General features: G+C 51.2%; 8 protein-coding genes and 1 pseudogene across 8 annotated transcripts, besides 25 other annotated features; all 9 read right to left on the minus strand.

Moving 5' to 3' along the window:
* Positions 1 to 17,558: part of a sequence feature (heterozygous, non-Esmeraldo-like haplotype) that runs on past the window's edge.
* Positions 42 to 77: a sequence feature (A-rich).
* Positions 78 to 98: a microsatellite.
* Positions 99 to 171: a sequence feature (A-rich).
* Positions 384 to 408: a microsatellite.
* On the minus strand, positions 614 to 2,110 carry Tc00.1047053511239.70 (hypothetical protein, conserved; the record flags this gene model as incomplete). The annotated part of the gene is made up of 1 exon (XM_809296.1): positions 614 to 2,110. The coding sequence occupies one exon, from the start codon at positions 2,108 to 2,110 to the stop codon at positions 614 to 616; it is 1,497 nt and encodes a 498-aa protein (XP_814389.1).
* Positions 2,195 to 2,229: a microsatellite.
* Positions 2,230 to 2,261: a microsatellite.
* Positions 2,399 to 2,472: a sequence feature (T-rich).
* On the minus strand, positions 2,517 to 3,764 carry Tc00.1047053511239.80 (hypothetical protein, conserved; the record flags this gene model as incomplete). Its single annotated transcript, XM_809297.1, has 1 exon — positions 2,517 to 3,764. One exon carries the CDS (start codon positions 3,762 to 3,764, stop codon positions 2,517 to 2,519), a length of 1,248 nt encoding a protein of 415 aa, XP_814390.1.
* Positions 3,565 to 3,620: a microsatellite.
* Positions 3,923 to 3,983: a microsatellite.
* Positions 4,003 to 4,036: a microsatellite.
* Positions 4,222 to 4,287: a sequence feature (T-rich).
* On the minus strand, positions 4,326 to 6,935 carry Tc00.1047053511239.90 (uncharacterized protein; the record flags this gene model as incomplete). The annotated part of the gene is made up of 1 exon (XM_809298.1): positions 4,326 to 6,935. One exon carries the CDS (start codon positions 6,933 to 6,935, stop codon positions 4,326 to 4,328), a length of 2,610 nt encoding a protein of 869 aa, XP_814391.1.
* Positions 7,764 to 7,796: a sequence feature (AT_rich).
* Positions 7,900 to 7,936: a microsatellite.
* Tc00.1047053511239.110 (hypothetical protein, conserved) lies at positions 7,975 to 8,577 on the minus strand (the record flags this gene model as incomplete). Its single annotated transcript, XM_809299.1, has 1 exon — positions 7,975 to 8,577. The coding sequence occupies one exon, from the start codon at positions 8,575 to 8,577 to the stop codon at positions 7,975 to 7,977; it is 603 nt and encodes a 200-aa protein (XP_814392.1).
* Positions 8,757 to 8,829: a sequence feature (A-rich).
* Positions 9,068 to 9,115: a sequence feature (A-rich).
* Positions 9,171 to 11,147, minus strand: Tc00.1047053511239.120 (hypothetical protein, conserved; the record flags this gene model as incomplete). The annotated part of the gene is made up of 1 exon (XM_809300.1): positions 9,171 to 11,147. The coding sequence occupies one exon, from the start codon at positions 11,145 to 11,147 to the stop codon at positions 9,171 to 9,173; it is 1,977 nt and encodes a 658-aa protein (XP_814393.1).
* Positions 11,196 to 11,215: a microsatellite.
* Positions 11,257 to 11,278: a microsatellite.
* Positions 11,459 to 11,481: a microsatellite.
* On the minus strand, positions 11,644 to 12,576 carry Tc00.1047053511239.130 (hypothetical protein, conserved; the record flags this gene model as incomplete). Its single annotated transcript, XM_809301.1, has 1 exon — positions 11,644 to 12,576. One exon carries the CDS (start codon positions 12,574 to 12,576, stop codon positions 11,644 to 11,646), a length of 933 nt encoding a protein of 310 aa, XP_814394.1.
* Positions 12,255 to 12,281: a microsatellite.
* Positions 12,777 to 12,802: a microsatellite.
* On the minus strand, positions 12,997 to 13,554 carry Tc00.1047053511239.140 (60S ribosomal protein, putative; the record flags this gene model as incomplete). The annotated part of the gene is made up of 1 exon (XM_809302.1): positions 12,997 to 13,554. One exon carries the CDS (start codon positions 13,552 to 13,554, stop codon positions 12,997 to 12,999), a length of 558 nt encoding a protein of 185 aa, XP_814395.1.
* Positions 13,253 to 13,339: a microsatellite.
* Positions 13,994 to 15,430, minus strand: Tc00.1047053511239.150 (histone acetyltransferase, putative; the record flags this gene model as incomplete). The annotated part of the gene is made up of 1 exon (XM_809303.1): positions 13,994 to 15,430. One exon carries the CDS (start codon positions 15,428 to 15,430, stop codon positions 13,994 to 13,996), a length of 1,437 nt encoding a protein of 478 aa, XP_814396.1.
* Positions 16,031 to 16,086: a microsatellite.
* Positions 16,408 to 16,430: a microsatellite.
* Positions 16,859 to 16,882: a microsatellite.
* Tc00.1047053511239.159 lies at positions 17,128 to 17,558 on the minus strand (annotated as a pseudogene; the record flags this gene model as incomplete).

Below are 17,558 nucleotides of genomic sequence, written 5' to 3' on the forward strand. Positions count from 1 at the left end.
AGGGGAGAGATGCAAATCAACTATAAAGCGTTGGCAGAAAGAAAACAAAGGAAGAAAATGAACACACACACACACACAGAGAGAGAGAGAGAGAGAGAAAAAAAAAAAAGAAGTAAGAAAAAACAACAATAATAATAACAATAATAAACAACGAGAACAAAAAAAAAAACACACTTCAAACGAACGCTACACCGTCCTTGCGTCAACAGCAGCAGCATTGGCCTCCATTACACACGTAGCAACGTGGATGTTCGCTTCCCTCCTCTTCGGTGATTAGCGTTCCATTGCGTCACACCTTCATTTCAGCTCGCATCCGAAAAAATTTCTCAAACGACAAGTTTTTCTTTTTCATTTCCGTTTTCCCTTTTGTTCTCTTCCTCCTCCTGCTGCTGCTGCCGCTGCTGCTGCGGCACTTCCTTCGGGGTTTCCATCTCGTTGCCCATCGACCGCATAAAACAAAACCAATAAAAAAAAAGAAAAGAAAAAGGGACTTCTACTACACATGTCGTAATCGTCCCCCTCCCCTCCCCCCACGCCATGACGATGCCCAAATTCGCTTATTCCTTCCACCTTCACTCCGCACACGGGTCGCTGCACGCGTGGCACGACAACCTTATGATGTTGATGATGACGATGATGGCCCGTGGACGTACTCTGAGTACTTCGGGTTCTGTATTCTCCTGGCAAATGTGGTACCTTTCATACTCTCTTCCACTTCCTCGGCAAAGCGGCACTCCGCATCGGTCATGCGATGCAGCATGCTCTGCATGCGGAGCTTAAAATTACGCAGGAACCGATTTTTATAAAAGTTACGCAGTTTGTTACTGACTTCACTGGTGTAGATGGTGAATTCAGCACCCACCTGTTCACCGGCGACTTCGTTGCGGTGACGCCAGAGACAAATCACGTGATCAATTGCGTCCATCGCGGCGTCGATGTAGGACACCTCGAAAAGCAGCCGCTCATATACTTCATTCTTTTTCTTGGCCTGATGCCGATCCATCGCGATGGCGCCTTCGCCAATGAAGCGGCTGGCCTCCAAAGTGACACGCGCGAGTTCTTTGTTAACAGAAGAGGTACCGAGAGCGTCGGCGTATTTTTCAAGCGCCTCCGCAACTTCCTTCGTGGCAACGACAATCTCCAGCGACTGCTCCATGACGGTCAGGTAGGGACGCGCTGCCCCGAGCAGGGCCTCACGATATTCTTCCAGAAACCGCATTTGACCTGTCCAGTAATTGAGATCTTCAGTCGCATTGAGGACACCTGCGCCAACTACTGCGCTGACAGACTGCCGCTGACTTTGTTGTTGTTTGGGTGGTGCCTTTGGACTCTCACCGCCGGACCCCATCCAGGAGTGAAGCATCCCCACGAGTTTCCGCACAACTGTTGTAGACCCGCCGGTGAAGGCTGCGACGGACTCGGAACCAAGCAGCCCACCTTTGCGCATGCTGTGCGCATCGATGGAAGAATTGCAGCGACGGAACTCCGCGAGAGCTGCCCGCATGATGCCGATCCAGTCCTCAAAGCTCTCGCGGGGTAGTTGAAAGAAATTCGGGGTGTACATAGAAAAGTACATCAATTCAGGTGACATGGCAACCTCGCGAAGGAACCGCACAAGTGTGCGCTGCTGCGTGAGTAGGATGTTTCCATTCGTTAGAAAGGTGCCAAAGTTTTCAAGCTTTGACTTGGGCGGTAACGGCGGCACAATCATGGTGGGAAACTGATAGGCAAGTAGTGTTCGGAACTCCACCAGCTCGCTATAGCGACGATCCACTTGCGCAGATGACGAGACAGCCCATTGGCCACGTTGTATACCCGTATCCATATGTTTTTCGTGTGGTCCTCTGGGGACATCCGGTACCGTGTACTTACTAGAGCTGGTGGATCTAATGGTCATCATGATGGGAAAAAATGTGATGGGACGCACCAGGCCGGTGCCGAGTACAGCCGCTTCCACGACAAAACGCGCGAGGGGCGTCGTGTCCGCCGGCATCGGCGAAGTACACTGCGTTTGGCTGACTGTGGATTGCTCTTGTTGCCGCTCCTGAAACATTTTTTCACTGCCGGCTGATGAGGGTCCCATGGTGGAATCGGCCGTAGACAGCAGCATGTATGCTCCTGAGTAAAATCAAAGGAAACTTAAAAAAAAAAAAAGGGCTGGCAGCCGACAGGAAAACCCCCAAAACAAAAGAACAAAAAGAAGGAAAGACGGAGAGAGAGAGAGAGAGAGTGTGTGTGTGTGTGTGTGTGTGTGTGTGTGTCAAAAAAGTCAAAAAAAGGGAGAGTGATAAAGGAAGAGAGGGATAAAATCCATATTTCTCTCTAAAAGAAACTATATATATATATATAGATTTGTGTTTGTTTGCTTGTTTGCATATGCATACCACCGCTGTACATATTCTCTTCCTCCTTCTTTCTTTTCTTTTTTCGTTTCTGTCTTTTTCCATTCTTCACACATTTTCTCTTCTTGTCGTGCCGGCAAAACCCGCCCTCACCGCCTTTCTCCCGTTTTTCCCTCACGACGCCAGCATATTAAAAGGTTTTTCTCCCACATTCGCTGGGATGCCGCTGGCCAGTGATTTCTGCAGTCTGTTCAGCACCACCTGATTCCGGCCGGTGGCCGCCAATAGTTCCTTGTGCTTTGCGGCGTTATCTAACACATTCTGTCGCATCGTATTGCACGCCGCCTTGCGATTCTCGTAGTCTAAGAGAAGTTTTTCCGACCCTACCATCGGCATACTCTCCCGCATTTTAATATTGGAGGTGATGAAGTGGTCGCGACGCCGCTTCGTCTGTGCCAACTTGTCACGGAGCTCATTCAGTTCATCCTCCGTCATTGAGACCTGCCGCCGCAGCTGGGCGTTCTCAATTTTCATAAACTCCAGTTTCTCCTTCACGTGTGTAAGTACATGAATGGTGGTGGTGACTTTGCGCCGCAGCTTCAGCAGGTCCTCGTTACGTTCCTCAATCTTCTCGTTCAGGTTCGTATTCTCAATCTTGAGCTGCTCAAAGTCAATGAGGTTCATACCGTCCTGCTGCTGGTCCCGCTGCTCGGCGGTTTTCTGCAGCTTCTTCAGCTCGTGGCAGAGAAGAATATGGCGGATGCGTGCATTTCGCACCTCGCGCCGCTGTTCCGTCTCCTTTTTGAGGAATGCATCAATCTCTTCCGCCGTAAGTCGCTGGTGTGTGCGCACAAAGACGGATTCCTCCGCAAGCTGCCGGATGTACTGCCGGAACTGCTCCTCCTGCGCAAGTGCCTCCTCAATGGTGCTCTGGTGGCGCGCCTTCACTTCAGAGAGAAGCGTCCCCGATGCCTCCTTCCGGTCCTGCACCACGCGTCGCTCTTCTTGCAGTTGTCTCACCGCTACCCAGTACTGCTGCTCCGCCTCGGGCGACACCGGCTGCGGCCGCTCCTCGCCCTTCCGCTGCCGCTGCGCCGCGAAGTACCGCGCCAACTGCCGTTGGCACGCGAGGCTCCGGCCAATGACGTCCCTGCGCTTCTCGACCAGGCGAACGTACTCATCCAAATAAACAGCCGGATCCTCCCCCGCCTCTTCCCCTCCCGCGGCTGCAGTATCCCCGGCGGTGGCTGCCGCGGCGGCAGCAGCAGCGATGGCGACTAATTTGCCTCGGTCTGATGTCGTCAACATCGCCGCCTCCGCCTCACGTCGTGCGCAGTATTCCTTCCAGCGCTGCTGAATGACCGCCGCGGCCTTCGACTGCAGCGCCTCCTCTTTTATCTGCTGGTCGTCATACTCGTACATTTTTGCTAATACACTTTGTGCTAGCCCCTCCCCGCCACCCTGACCCTCACCCCGTCGCAGAAACAAAGAGCCGCGTGAGAGAATAGGAATGGTCGAAATACGGGCAGGGCCACAGCAATACACAGACACAGACACACAAACACGCACAGTGGAATGGGAACTGCAACGCCACCAACAACAACAAAAAACAAAAAAAACAAAATAAAAACTACAACAACAGAGCGAATTCGTAGGTCGGATATATATATATATATATATATATATATATATATTGCGTCCTCATGTTTATCTGAGCCTCTCTCTTCATGCACACACATTCCCCCTCTTTTTTTCTCACCTTTCTGATGTGCCTTTTTTTTCTTGCCTCCACTCAACCCTACATTGAACTGCCCTCCCCCACCCCCACCAAAAAATATTGATTATACTTGTGACTCGTTGAACCACTCACTTTTGCACCTTTTTTTTTTCTTTTGCTTTTCTTCTTTCTTTTGTTTCTGTTGTTTCTTTGCATGTTTTTCTTATTGTCGTTAATTCATCCGTCCCATTGAAAACGGAATCACGTCATGACTTCGCCACCGTCATAATTAGATCCACCGCTTCCGCCAGTGCAGCGTCATCGCCATCGGCGTGAAACACCTGCACCTCGCCAGCGTCCCGCCGCAAAACGATATGCGTCCCCGTTTTTTTCTCAAGCTCCCTCAGCTTCTTGCCGCCTTTCCCCAAAAGCGTTCCAATGCGGTTCTGTGGGAACGGGCGCACACGACGCACCAATGATTCTTCCTTCGCCTTTGTGAACTCTCGTACCGTTTCGGCAACCGCCCTCGCTTCCTCAGCAATGAAAGATCCGACAATCACCTCCTCCTCCTTGGGTTTCAGCTCTATGCTCAGCAGTGGGGAGTAACCCTTCGACCATTCACTCACCAGTGACGGCTTCTTGCCGCTCGGTTGTGTGATACAAGTGAACAAAATCTCCGGGACAGAAACGTGAATTGCGCGGGGACGATATTGCAGCGCAAATTCCTCCAGCATCATGCGGGCGTGTTGGATATGCTTCGGCTCTCCGCAAAGAAAAATGATCCCTTCCGAATGAACCGGCTTCACATGTTTACACTGCGATCTCTGGTGGATCACCTGCAGTGGTGTCAAGGCTCTACTCCCGGCCCCTTTATCGTGTCGCATTTCTTTCTTCTCCACCGCCTCTCCCGCCCCTTTCACTCTCACGGACTCTTCTTCGCGGTTCTCCTCATTCGCCAGAACCTCCAATTCCCTCTTTTCCTCGCTATCACCACCAGGACCACGATTGACCTCCACTAGAGCGGTTGTCAGTAGTTGCATCAGTGATCGCTCCATCGGCACACGTGCCTCCGTGCGTTGCGCCTTGTGCGGCAACACACGCGCCGCCTCCGCTGACTGTGATGTTCCGCTGGGAGAGATCATGCTGTCCTTTACGTGTCCAAACACCCCTGTGGCGGCCTCTACATCCTGCACGGTGCGGCAATCGGACCCCGCGACATCGCCCTGTGTGGTCTTGTCGCATTCTGCTACAGGCTGTGACTGGCGAACATCTGCAAGAAGCTCCTTGTAGCGGCGCATAGCCTCCTCAACGCGTGTCTGTTCGCCGATGGCAATTATCTTTTGTGCTTCACGATCCACACGAAGGCTGCGAACGCCGGTCTCCTTTTCCATCTGATTAATAACAGTACCGTTCTTCCCGATTACATGGGGAATCTCATCAGCGAGAAGCGGCATCTCTGCACGGTGCTGGCCTTTGAGAAAAGTTTCTACTAGTTCCCGCGCCGCCTCAACGGCCTTCTGCGTTCCCCGCAACGTCACTGCGTCCCGCTCAACATCCAATTTGGCGCCGCTTTCCAGTTCAATGCGACGCAAATTCGTCCCACGTTTGCCAATAAGATGCGTCCGCAGTGCGGCATCGTACCGCAAAACCACCTTGTGGCTGCACGCTTCTTCCGCGGCAATAATCTCCCCAATGGCTACGATAGCCGCATTTACATCCGCCTCGCCACCAAAAACAAAGCCACAGCCATTCTCTACGCCGTCAATGCAGACGGCAACCCCAAAGTCTACCTGCAGCTGCTCCAGCGTCGCCCCACCTTTCCCCACGAGCGCCATTTTCAGTTCCGGGGGATATGCAAATGTGCGACACGGCAGCTGCTTCCGTAAATCGGCAAGGCGTTTGTCGTCCGCTTGCATTTCCGCAACCAGCGCATCATGTTCCTTTTGTAGTGAGTCCATTTCGTTACTAGCCGGGCGCTTCTCCTTTCGCCTTCGAAGTGCCTCCGCAAGCTCCTGCTGAACCTTCGCCAGCTCGCTGCGTACTGCATTAAACTGCACCTCGCGTTTGGCGGGGTCCTCATTGAGTGCTTGTAGGTGTTCCTTCAGTGTCTTTTTCGCCTCCTCCTTTTCTTGTCGCTCCGCCGTCCTCGCCTCAATTTCTGCGCGGCACTTCTCCACACGGAGATCCTGTGCCAAGACACGAGCATCCAAGGCAGCGATTTCCTGCCGCTCCTGCCTCGCTCGCGCTGCTTGCGTTCGTCTGCTTAAATTCACTGCAGTGTTACAATTTTCATCACCTGCCTTCGCCAGCTCCCGCTCGAGGCGGTGCAGCTCCTTCTCCGCCTGCTCCACCGTCGCAAAGCGCATGCGACCCACGCGCGCCTCGCGCTCCTCACGCATGCGTTTGAGTTCACACATTTCGCTCTCCAGCAGGACTTCCGCATCTCGCGCAGCCTGCGCAAGTGTGCTGATGTCGTGCTCCAGCACCCGAAGATCCCGCCGTAAGTTTGACAACTCAAACTGCAGCGACTTGAGCTTGTCAAGTTCCGCAACCAAATTATCCTTCTTCAGAACGAGAGCATCGATCGTGGATGTAATTTCCGCTACAAAACTATTGACCTTTGGGGCATGCTCGGAGATACAACTACTCTTCTCTCGGAGAATTTTACGCAGCGCCGCACGGTTTTTGTCGCACCGCTCTCGCAGCCCTCGCTCTTCTTCTAAGAGGGAACGCGCATGTGGATCTGCAATAAGGTCGAGTTGCGGCGAGGACAGCAAGGTGGTTGGAGCTGCAGGCATACCAACTCCAATCAATGAAATTTTTTGCAAAGCGTTTTGTTTCTTTCCTTTCCCCTCCACAGTGGGGGATGCATGCATGCTGGCACACCGACACACACACACACGCACACGTAGAAAAAAAAAAAAGAAAGAAACAAGGGCTTATATTGAACACATACACGGAAATACATGTACGTCAATGTACACACACACACACACACGCAGGGAAGAAAAGAAAGGAAGAGAGAGAGAGAGGAGGATTTAGACAGAACAAATGGAAAGAGTAACAGGGACGACAATTCACTCTGTCACTCGCTGGTTGCGTCACCGACGGCTTCTTTGGTCGGCGCCACATTTGTGCTCCACATCGGGGCGGACTGCTGCTGCTGCCGCTGGGCGCGCTTGGCTTTGGCCTCGTCGGTCACGCGCTTCTCGAGTTTTTCTAGTCTTTCCAGCGTGAAGGACTTGATGGGCAGCAGCTTTGGCGGGCAGAGCAGCTCCGCCGGCTCCTCCACCTCGTTGAACACAAACCCGCTGGTCGGAAGAATCTCCACCGGTGCGTCACCACTCGCCATAATCGCCGATTGCACTAAAATTTCTCTTCTCTGTGTTTTCTTTGGCTGTGTTGTTTCCTCCCACTGCGTGCGTGCGTGGAGGGGGGGGGGACAAAAAAAAGAAAAAAAGAAAAAGGAAGCCGCCTGCCGGAAGCCCAAAATGATGCTCCCGGAGAGAAAAAAAATATACACCCCGCGTGGAGACGTCTCCGCGCGCCTCCCCTCTTCCCCCTCCTCAATCCACAGGCGTTGCTGCCGCGAGAATAAACACCTCCCTTTTTTTTCCCCCCCTTTCGTGTGTTTGTCTTTTGGGGTACATTTCTGCCCCCGCGGAGCGATTATGAAGAAAGTGTGCAGTAAAGTTATCGAGCACAAATAATAAAATTTTAAAAAAAAATTTTTTTTTCTTTTTCTTCTCGTCCCCTCCTCCTCCTTCCATTTTTTTTTCCCTTCGCGTTCATTGCAGCCTCATTTCTTCCATTTTTTTTTTTTATTTGTGTGTGTCCCTCTTCTTTTCTCCTTTTTTTTTTTCTTTCTTTCTTTCTTGTGTGCGTTCATGACGACGCCTGCAGCCCCTCCTGCGCTCAGAAGAGCGACATCTCCTCCTCAACCTCCACAGCCTCCTCCTCAACCTGTACGACGGGTCGTGGGCCGTTGCTCTCAAGCGCCTCGCCCGCCAGCACGTGGTTGAGCTGTGCCTCAAAGTTCGACTGCGAGATGGTGAATGTCTGCAGGAACTGCTGGCGCCACGCGATTTTGCCGTCGCCCCCCACAATGAATGCCATTGGGCACGACATGACGGTAAGATTGGACGCCTCCGCGTACGTCTTGCCGGTTGCCTTCTTTTCGTCAAAGAGAATGTGCGGCGGTGCAAGACGCAGCGGCTTCTTCGTGTTCTCGTCCACGATGGTTTTGTTGAGGTACTTCTCCGTCTTTTCCCTGTCCGCGTCGTTGCTGATCGCAACAAAAACCACCCTGTCGCCGTACTTCTCCGAGAGGACCGTCAGCTCCTCGTTGACGGGGTCGGCGCCGCGGTAGAAGGTGTTGAAGAAGTACAGAACATACACCTTGCCGCCCTCAATTGCCACCTTCGCGCCGCGGATGGGCACGAGTTTCTCCAACGACGGTGCGACTTGGCCGAGGGCCCTGTCGTCCGCGTACGTCGTCACGTCAATGGCGTCCGTCATGTGTTGCTTGAGTGAAATGTCGCTTGCTGCTGGCCGCCGCGCCGGCAATGTGTTCCACGCGTAGGAGGAAAAAAAAAAAAAAAGAAGAAGAAATATGTGGCGGCACCCGCAATTTACTGCAGTGCCGTGCCGGGAGGGGTACGCTGCAAAGACAATGCGTGAAACGAGACCATCACCACCAAAAACAAAACCAAAAAAAAGCAAAAAAAAAAAAAAAACGAAAACAAAAACATAACAAAAAAAAAAAGAAAAGGAAACAACGGCAGTAAATAAATAACAAAATAAAAGGGGTGAATTTGCTCACATGCATGCATTTGTCTGTTTCACTTTTTCGTGAGAAGTTCTTATCTTCTGTCTTGTAAAATAATTCATCTAAAATATTTCTATCTATCTATCTATATGTAAGTGTGTGCCGGTTGCTCTCTTGCAACCAGCGACGTGCCACCGATTTGAATATCGCCTCTGGTCCTCCCAATGCCGCCCGTAAAATAACAAAAACAGAAACAAACAAACAAAGAAACAAAAAAAAAAACATAAAATAAGGTGCCATGTACACTCACGTCCATTCATTTCTTCCTTCTCAGGAGACGACGTCACTGGCCGCATTTGGCAATGGCCTCACGTCCTCTGAGAATTGCCCTTGTCCGGGCAAACTGATAATCAAAGAGGACATCAGACGACACGGCCCGCACAACGCCGCAACAGAACTCCACGTGCCGACGCAATTTTTTCACTTGCGCCGCGGGAGGGAAATTGCACCACCGCAGCATGCCATCCAACTCCCCATTGGGGAATTCTGCGACCCTCTCCTCCAATAGGGCGGCGAGAGCGACGGGAATTTCAAAACGACCACCAGAAGTGTCGCGCAACCACAGCAGCAGCGAACCCGCGGCACTCGTCATTTCGTCACACAGCGTAGCACTTTTTGCGAGGAAAGACATCTCCAGGAGCGACAGGGCTGCCGTCAAAGCACCAGAGACGAGCTGTTCCACAGAATCGTCGCCATCTCTGTGGCCACCGACGGTACTCTTCACTTCGGGGCAAATGGCACCGGCCCAATTGCCCAAAAGCAATGCCATCACCCCTTTATTCACCCGCAACGCCTCCTCCAGCATTACACGCTGTACCGGCTCTCCCATTAAATGGGCAGCGCAGCAGTGATGACGCAAAAGACGCAGCCTTAGAATGCCGTGTGGGAGCCGCAATGCCGCGGCCACATCGACTCTCCGCTTTTCCAATTCTTCACTGGTCGCCTGCGCCGTAGTGATACATTCCAGCAGAAGTCGGTGGACACTGCGCTGCTTCTGTCCTCCCAACATTAAAAAAGTGGCCACGTCAAAGAGGACATCACACAGCACCTCCTGCAGCCCAGCCTTCAAAAGAATGGCTATGGACCTTGCACAATACAAATGGCATTCCTGCTTTTTTTCTTTTTGCAGTTGCAATATTTGGTTTCTCGCAGCGATTATCGCCGTATTATTGCATAGGCTGGAAAAAATTTCTTTCCGTAGAGCAATTAGGCGCCGCCGCCACTCGCGTACCAATGCTTCCGTGGAATTAACGCCGGAATTTTGTCGTCGAATCCCTCCAGTAAGGACCTCCGCATATGCTGGCTGCGGTTCCTTCTTCTCCAGCGCGCATTCAGATTCTGCAGAAAAATTGCCAGTAGCTTCCTTACTTCCCGCCGTGGTCACTTTCTCCTCTTCTTCTTGAGCCTCTGTGAATGCCGCTGACAAATTACGCTGCGGCAGTTCATAAGGAATTGTCTCCCTGTGAGTTTGCTTTGGCGGCAGTGGCGGTGGTTCCTTGCAACCGGAGACAACACGGTCCGGCGGAGTGCATACTGCTCCTTCTTTCGACGTTGCCAATGCAACATGCAGCGTCTCTTCTTCTCCTTCGTCAAAGGCTTCCTTCACGGGACTGTGGAGTGAAAAAAGCCCCGTGACACGCCCAAAAAATCCGGCGCCGACGTTGACGCCGCTCTCTGCAGGGGCCGAACAATTTAGCCGCCACACCACCGTCTGGGACATCTCAGCAGAAAGGCAGCTAACGGACGAGCGCCGCACAAATGAAAGCACATCAGCCCAAGTTGCCCCAGAAGTGGAGGCAAAGGCAATACCCATGACTTCACATGGTTTTGTGCCCGACGTTATTTTCCGAAGACGGACGACATGAACTTCACTCAATGGATGCGGACGGGCTGCGACGAGGATGCTGCACAGATACTTGCTGCCGACAGAGATCAGCTGAAAGTGCAGCGGCAAAAACAAAGGGCGGAGGTGAAGGGAAACAGCCTCCTCCTCCTTCACCATCTGTTGTTGCGTCGGTGCTTGTGACTCCGTCCGCACCACTTCACAGGCGCCAAGTTGTGACGCGTTCGGTGTCGTTAGTTGCAGCGCAGACGACGCCTCGTCTGCGGCAGGAGCCGACGACGGGGTCTTTTGTTCACATCTCTCCTTCACGGGAGTGCCTGAAGGGAGCGTGCACTGCCACATCCCGGAAAACGGGTATTTGATAAAGCCATCGCCTCTTGAGCGCATGCCGTTAGCAAAGATGAGCAGCCGTGGCATTACCGTCGGGAGTGATAGGGACGAAACAAAATCGCACGGACGCGCCTCAAAAAAAAAAAAAAAAAAAAGTAATACGGAAGGCCTGTCCGCTCGCTAGAAATAAATTCTGTTTTCTTTTCTTTTCTTTTCTTCGCAGCGGGTGGGTTGAGGGAACACACACACACACACACCAGGAGAAAGAGAGAAAAACAAAAAAAGAAAAGGGGACAAATGGAGAATGGAAACATCCGTCCGGTCCCTTCTTGTTTCCGCTGCTGCACCGAGGCGCAGCACACCCTCTGGCACAGCAGATGGAAACAAAGAGGTGGTAGAAAAAAAAAAAAAAAAAAAAAAACAAGGCTATTAGACAGAGGAGAGATAAAAAAAAAATCAACAACGGCAATAAAACAAAAGAGATCAACAGGAATGCGCAAAGGGACACAACGGCCTGCTCCATAATTTTCAGATATCATCACCACGGGGACCAAATCGCATTATTATTTCTTCTCCTTTTTTCCTAAGAAGACTCCATGACGAGCGCATGACGCAGCAGGAAGTCCAACAGCAGCTGCGGGTAGTATCGACGGAAGACACACAACGGCATAGTAAGCAACGTCTGATCATTTTCCCCATTGTTCTCCATAATAAAGTACCGCACGACAAGTTGTTCTTGCTTTCCTCGCACAGATGACTGTGTTGTATGTGCGGGCATGCTTTTAAAGTTACATTGACCAGAAAGGGTTTCCGCCTCTGCATGACCAGCAAGTGGATCGCAATTTTTGGCATTGTCATATACTTGACCGCTTCTTACGAGTGCAGCGGGTGCAATGCCATAAATCTCTATGCTTGACGCGTCCCGACACTTATCGATGCCTTTGCCCAACTCAAACTCCTGCGCTGCTGGCGTGCGACATGTTGAAATGGCACATGTATGCATGAAGCTCACCGCGTGCTGTTCCCGCCAGCATTTCTCCAAAAGAAGTGCAGGGCCGCACGAGGGATCATGTTCATTTTGGCCCTGCAGCCTTCTCTTTTTCGTCGGGTTCAGTCCATGCGATGTGGCATCTGCCAGGACACGCTCCCCGAGGGCGACAAGTGACACCAAACCCTTCCGCTCATCCCCGGCGCTGTTGTTGTTGTTGTTGCTGCTGCTGTGCACAACAATGCCGTGCAGCGGCGGTGTTAAATCGGGCGCGGGAGGAGTTGCATCTGACGCGTCTTCAAACGTTCCATCTCGTTTTGCCCACGACGCAATGCGGTGCAGCGCCTCTGTCTCTTCGCGTGCGTCAACCTCGCTGACCGGTCCGGCGCAACTCGCGGGGAGGTTGCAACGGGGTTCCCACGTGTCGCAGACGCCGTCCTCCCCCGACCACTGCACGCTGTACTCCACGGCACCGTCGTCGGGGTTGACGCGACGACCGCTGATGCCGCTCACATAGCCGTGACGCATAATTCTGCGGGTAACGGCCACCCCCACACACGTCCTGAAGTGCGGCGGATGAATTAGACACACACGCACCCCTCCTCCTCCTTTGTTTTTTTTTCTTCTCCCCCCCCCTCCCCCCACTCTCTCGGCTGCAATTAAAATTCACGCAATAAAAGAGAAAGTGGGGAAAAAAAAAGTAAGAGAAAAAGAGAGAAGTTGGAAGAAACAATAATAATAATAATAATAATAAATTGACAAACAACATATCCCCTCAAGAAAAGAAAACAACAACAACAACAACGAAAAGGAAGTAGCCAACCCACCCAAACAAAACAAAGAGAAGCCACGGCACCTCCACGCACCACCAAGAGCGTTAAGAGGAAGTGGAGAAAGAGTTCCGTTTTTTTTTTCTCGTCACGCACACGGCTCTCCTCGCAGCTTCCGCTAAATCAGTTCAACCGTGGCACCGAGCTTCTCAAAGAGCCCTTTGAGCTTTTCCGCGTCTTCCTTCCTCATGTTTGTCTGCACAAGCCCAGGGCACTTTTCAATGGCACTCTTTGCATCCGCAATCGAAAGGCTTGTGACGGAGCGGAGCTCCTTTATGAGCTTCACCTTAATGTCCGGCGTAAACTTCGCCAGCTTTACGTCATACGTCGCCTTCTCCACCTTTTTCTTCTCCGCCTTGGGAGCCTCCTCTTGTGCAGCCGCCCCCGGTGCCGCTGCCGCTGCCGCTGCTGCCGCTACGGCGTGAGCTGGCATCGTGACGCCACCACCACCGCCGCCGCCGAGACCGCGCAGGAGGGCCTTCTCGTAAAACTCGTCACTGTGGCCGAGTTTCTTGAAGATTAGGCGTTGCAGCTCGGAGAGCTCCTTCAATGTGAGCTGCGAGTACGCACTAGCCAACTCATCCAACTTGGGGTTGCTGTTGCTGGTCATCTTGGCGCAGCCGCGGGCCGCGGAAACACGGCCAAGGGTCGGAAAAAGAAAGGCAATGCGCCGCATATCTTCTTTTTTTCTACTTCTTTTTCTACTAGAAAAAAATCAAAATGAGGCAAACACACTACACACGCGGAGTCGATAAGAAAGGAAAAGAACAGCGCTTCGCTAATAGGAAAAACAAAAAACATTCAAATAGGGGCACATATATATATCTATGTCATTTACAGTGCGTATACACACATGTGTGTCTGTGTTTGTGTCTATTCGCTGCAAACACGTGGTCCCAAGTATGATGGCATGTAGATGTCGGGCATAATTCAATCTTCCCCATCCCTCCCTCCGTGTGTGTTTTTTTGTTTCGTTTTTCTTCGTTTTCTTTTTCCTTGGTTGCCTGCTGCCGCTGTTAGGCCTCAGTTCATGCCGCAAAATCAACGGAAGGGGCATAATAAGGCAGCAAAAAAAAAAAAAAGTAATCAAACGCACAAACGCACATAGAAAGGGACTAGAAAACACGCTGTCCCTTGCTAGCGGCATTCTGTTCCAGTTCCTCGCTCTGTGTTACGTAAATAGGCGGGGCAACATCCTGTTCTTTTAGCTCGTAGTACATGTGCGGACTCCAGCTCAGTAAGTGGGGATAAAAAACGTAATTTTTCCCACTTCGCTCACGATGCAACCGCCTGGAATAGCACCGCTCAATGCTCTCCTCCGACACAACAATCTGCGTGCCGTTCAACAGCCTCAGGTACTGTAGCGTTCGCAATACGTCCGCCTGAGAGAGATATGTAGCCTGAACGAGATATTCAAGTGTGGCACAGTGATTCTCCTCTATGGCGCGAGCGAGAGCAGAGACAATAACGTCGCCCCAGTAGCCCAAGTAGAGTTTTTCGCCCAGATCACTTAGCGGCTTTTCGGGGGACCCAATCCTTCCCTCCCGTCGCGACAGTTCATAGCTCAGCTCAATGAGAAACCGCCCAATACCGCGACTCTGGAACTGTGGCAGGACAAGAATGCAGGAGAGATTATACATCTCTGGTGACTGCTTCTCTTTGCTAAAATAGCCAAGCACCTCAAGTCCATGCGGCTGCACAGCACACAACACATAGAAGAGAAAAGGAGTCATATCATGATCCAGTGCCTTGTGTTCCAGGAACAACTTGGACAGTAACGCTAAGTGCTCGCAAAAAACGGGCTCAACCACTGCATCCATCTCCAGCACAACAAGTTGACGCACGGGATCGCGGTAAATCTCGTTCCCTGGCGGATGCCGTGGACACACAATCTGAAGGTGGCGCACCACGTCCTCGTGCGCCGTGAAGGGGTGGAGGCAAAAGGGACAGATGTGGAGCACAAACGAGGTGGGGACCACGGCTGTCTGAAATGCACTCTTTTTGTTTTCTTGGCGCAACTGCAACTCCATTTTTCCTGAAAAAAGCTCCGCATTCTGCTTCAATCCCTGCTGTATCTGGGGCCGAGCAAGGTGATATGGAGAGAAGTACCATGTAGCCACTTCGTAGGGCCCCATGCATATGGAGTGGATATTTTTTGGCCGGGAGAAAAAAGAACTGTCCTTCCGTGCCCGCGTTGTCGACACCTTGACGCAATTCTGCAGGTTGCTACGCTTGGCGGAGGAGGTCGGGGTGTTGGGGCCTCTTGAAACCTCGTCCTCCTTCCCAGCAACGAGTCGACTCTGACCCCGTGTTGTGATACCACCACCGCCCGACTTGTTTGTCTGCTGTTTGCTCGCCTGTCGCCCCTGCCGCCGCTCCTTCAGTTCGCTTGCGGGCAACCAACAGTCCATGCGGCTGTCCTGCTCAACGTAGTGCACATAGTACAGGTACTGGCCCGTCTCGGCATCCACCGCCACCTCCTGCACGATCGCGGCGTGGAAGGTCCCGTGCAGCGTTGCATATACCTTCTGCCGCGCCTCGAACACTGACATTCCCCTGGTCAATTTTTTTTTTTTTTTTTCATGCAACGGAAAAGCCAGGAAGGGTCCAAAATAAAAAATAACGGAGGAAGGTAAAAAAAAAAAAAAAGGGAAGATACAGAGAGTGAGAGATGCGAGCACAGGATTTACACGGACCCTCTTCCTCTTTTTACAAACACATATATATATATATATTGGTGTTGTTGTTTTCTGCGCCTTTCTTTCTTCTCTCCACCATCTCCTTCTCTCCACGTGCAACGTAAAAAATTAAAACATACGGAGAAACAAACATCGAACAGTACGTGTGTGCGTGCGTGGGTGTAGGGGAGGGGGAGGAGGATCACGTAGAGAAACAACAAAAACAACAACAAAGAATATACACAACAGGCATGTGTGGCACTTCACGAAAGGAAGACATCCACCGCCGGAGTCGCATGGAAAAACAACAACAAAAACAAACCCCTCTCCCTCCCACTTCTCCCGCAGGCCGCACGGGGCCACCGGCACCAAAATCGCCCCTCTTCCCCTCTTCCCCCAAACATCCCGCACCGCGTGCCGCTCATTTACATTAAATACGCGCGGGAATTATAAGCGAACCGCAGGAGGGGAGATAAAAAAAAAAAAAAACAATAATAATAAAACAACAACAACAACGAGCAAACAAAAACCCCAAGTGAAGGGCGGTAAATAAAAGAGGGAGGGACTTATTTGAAGCGGGGTCATGAAAAACAAACAAAAAAAAAAAAACCGACAGTCGCCGTATAAAACAACGGACGCACAATGACAGAGATAAACAACCAACCAACCAATACGCACACATACACACACACACAGGAAAAAAAAAAAAAAGGCAACAACAACGGAACAAGTCCACCACACCGTCTCTCTAATACAAAAAGACAACAACAACAACAACAAACCATGAAAAAACAACAAAAGAAATAAGAAAGCTTTTCAATCAGACATCCACAAGCACGCGAAACGCACGGAATAATAATAATAATAATAATAAATCAGCAAACTCAACAAAAACGGAAATGAGACTGTTACCGTCACCCTTCGCTTTTTTTTTTTTTCCTGTGGCTCCCTTCCCATCTACCCCTCTTTCCTCGCTGCGTGTGCGGGTGTATTTGCTTGGGGTCCCTTTTTTGTTGTTGTTGCCTCCTCTTCACGATCAGATATCATCTGCAAACAATTTGGGGAAGAGGGAGGAGGGAGGGAGGGGGCAGCAGCAGGAATAAACTTAAATACATGCATGCAACCACATTCAGAATAAAGTAAACATCGCGGATAAAGCCACATAAATCTCCACCACACCGGTCTCCTCCTCCCTGTTCTTTTTTCTTCTATGAAATAGAGGGAAAGATGTAGAAAGGGAGGGGCATTTAATTTCTCTTGCCATCTTGTTTCCTCAGCGCCAATAAAAACCTCGTCTGCTTGTCTCTCTCTCTCTCTCTCTCTCTCGCAGTTTCTTCTTTTTCATTGAGATGTTTCTTCCCAATAAACCACACCTAACGCTTCCTGAATGCCCTTGAGCCTTTACCTCTTCTTTTCCCAGCCTCATGTTTCCCTTCATTCCTCTTTTTTATTCTTTTATAATTTTCTACTTTCCCCCCTTGCTCTTATTTGTGTATGCTTCCTTCTGCCGGTGGCCATGCTCTTCGCCGCCACACCCAAACATCCTCCGTGATATATTGCTACCGCACTGTTTACAAGGGGAAATCCACTATCCGCTGCATGACTTCCAGAAACGTATCACAGTTTACTTTTGTGATGACGTTGCAATTGCGCCAACGACCCTTCTTTGCCATAGATTGCTCCGTACCATACCAATCAATGCAAGTCGCTCCGCGAGTTTCGCGTCCTTGCAACTCTACTGTCACGTATGTGAGAAAGCTGTCCTCCAGGCTCGTGGGGTCCAAGGCAACAAGCATCGCCACGGCATCCGGTATGACGCAGGTGACGTCCTGCGTGGCCTCAGCGTCGCCTGTGTCGGCCCTTGTCCCATCCTCGTCCGGCCGCGGTGAGGTCTCCAGGCGCTGAAAATTTTCTCATAAACATTGGGTCTTGTTTTGATTTACCGGCTGAGCCCCTCGACGTCTCGCGCCGGCTACCACTCATCATAAAGCGCCACGCATGG

This window comes from Trypanosoma cruzi, genomic scaffold (genome assembly GCF_000209065.1).
Source record: "Trypanosoma cruzi strain CL Brener 1047053517081 genomic scaffold, whole genome shotgun sequence".
Taxonomy (NCBI): domain Eukaryota; phylum Euglenozoa; class Kinetoplastea; order Trypanosomatida; family Trypanosomatidae; genus Trypanosoma; species Trypanosoma cruzi.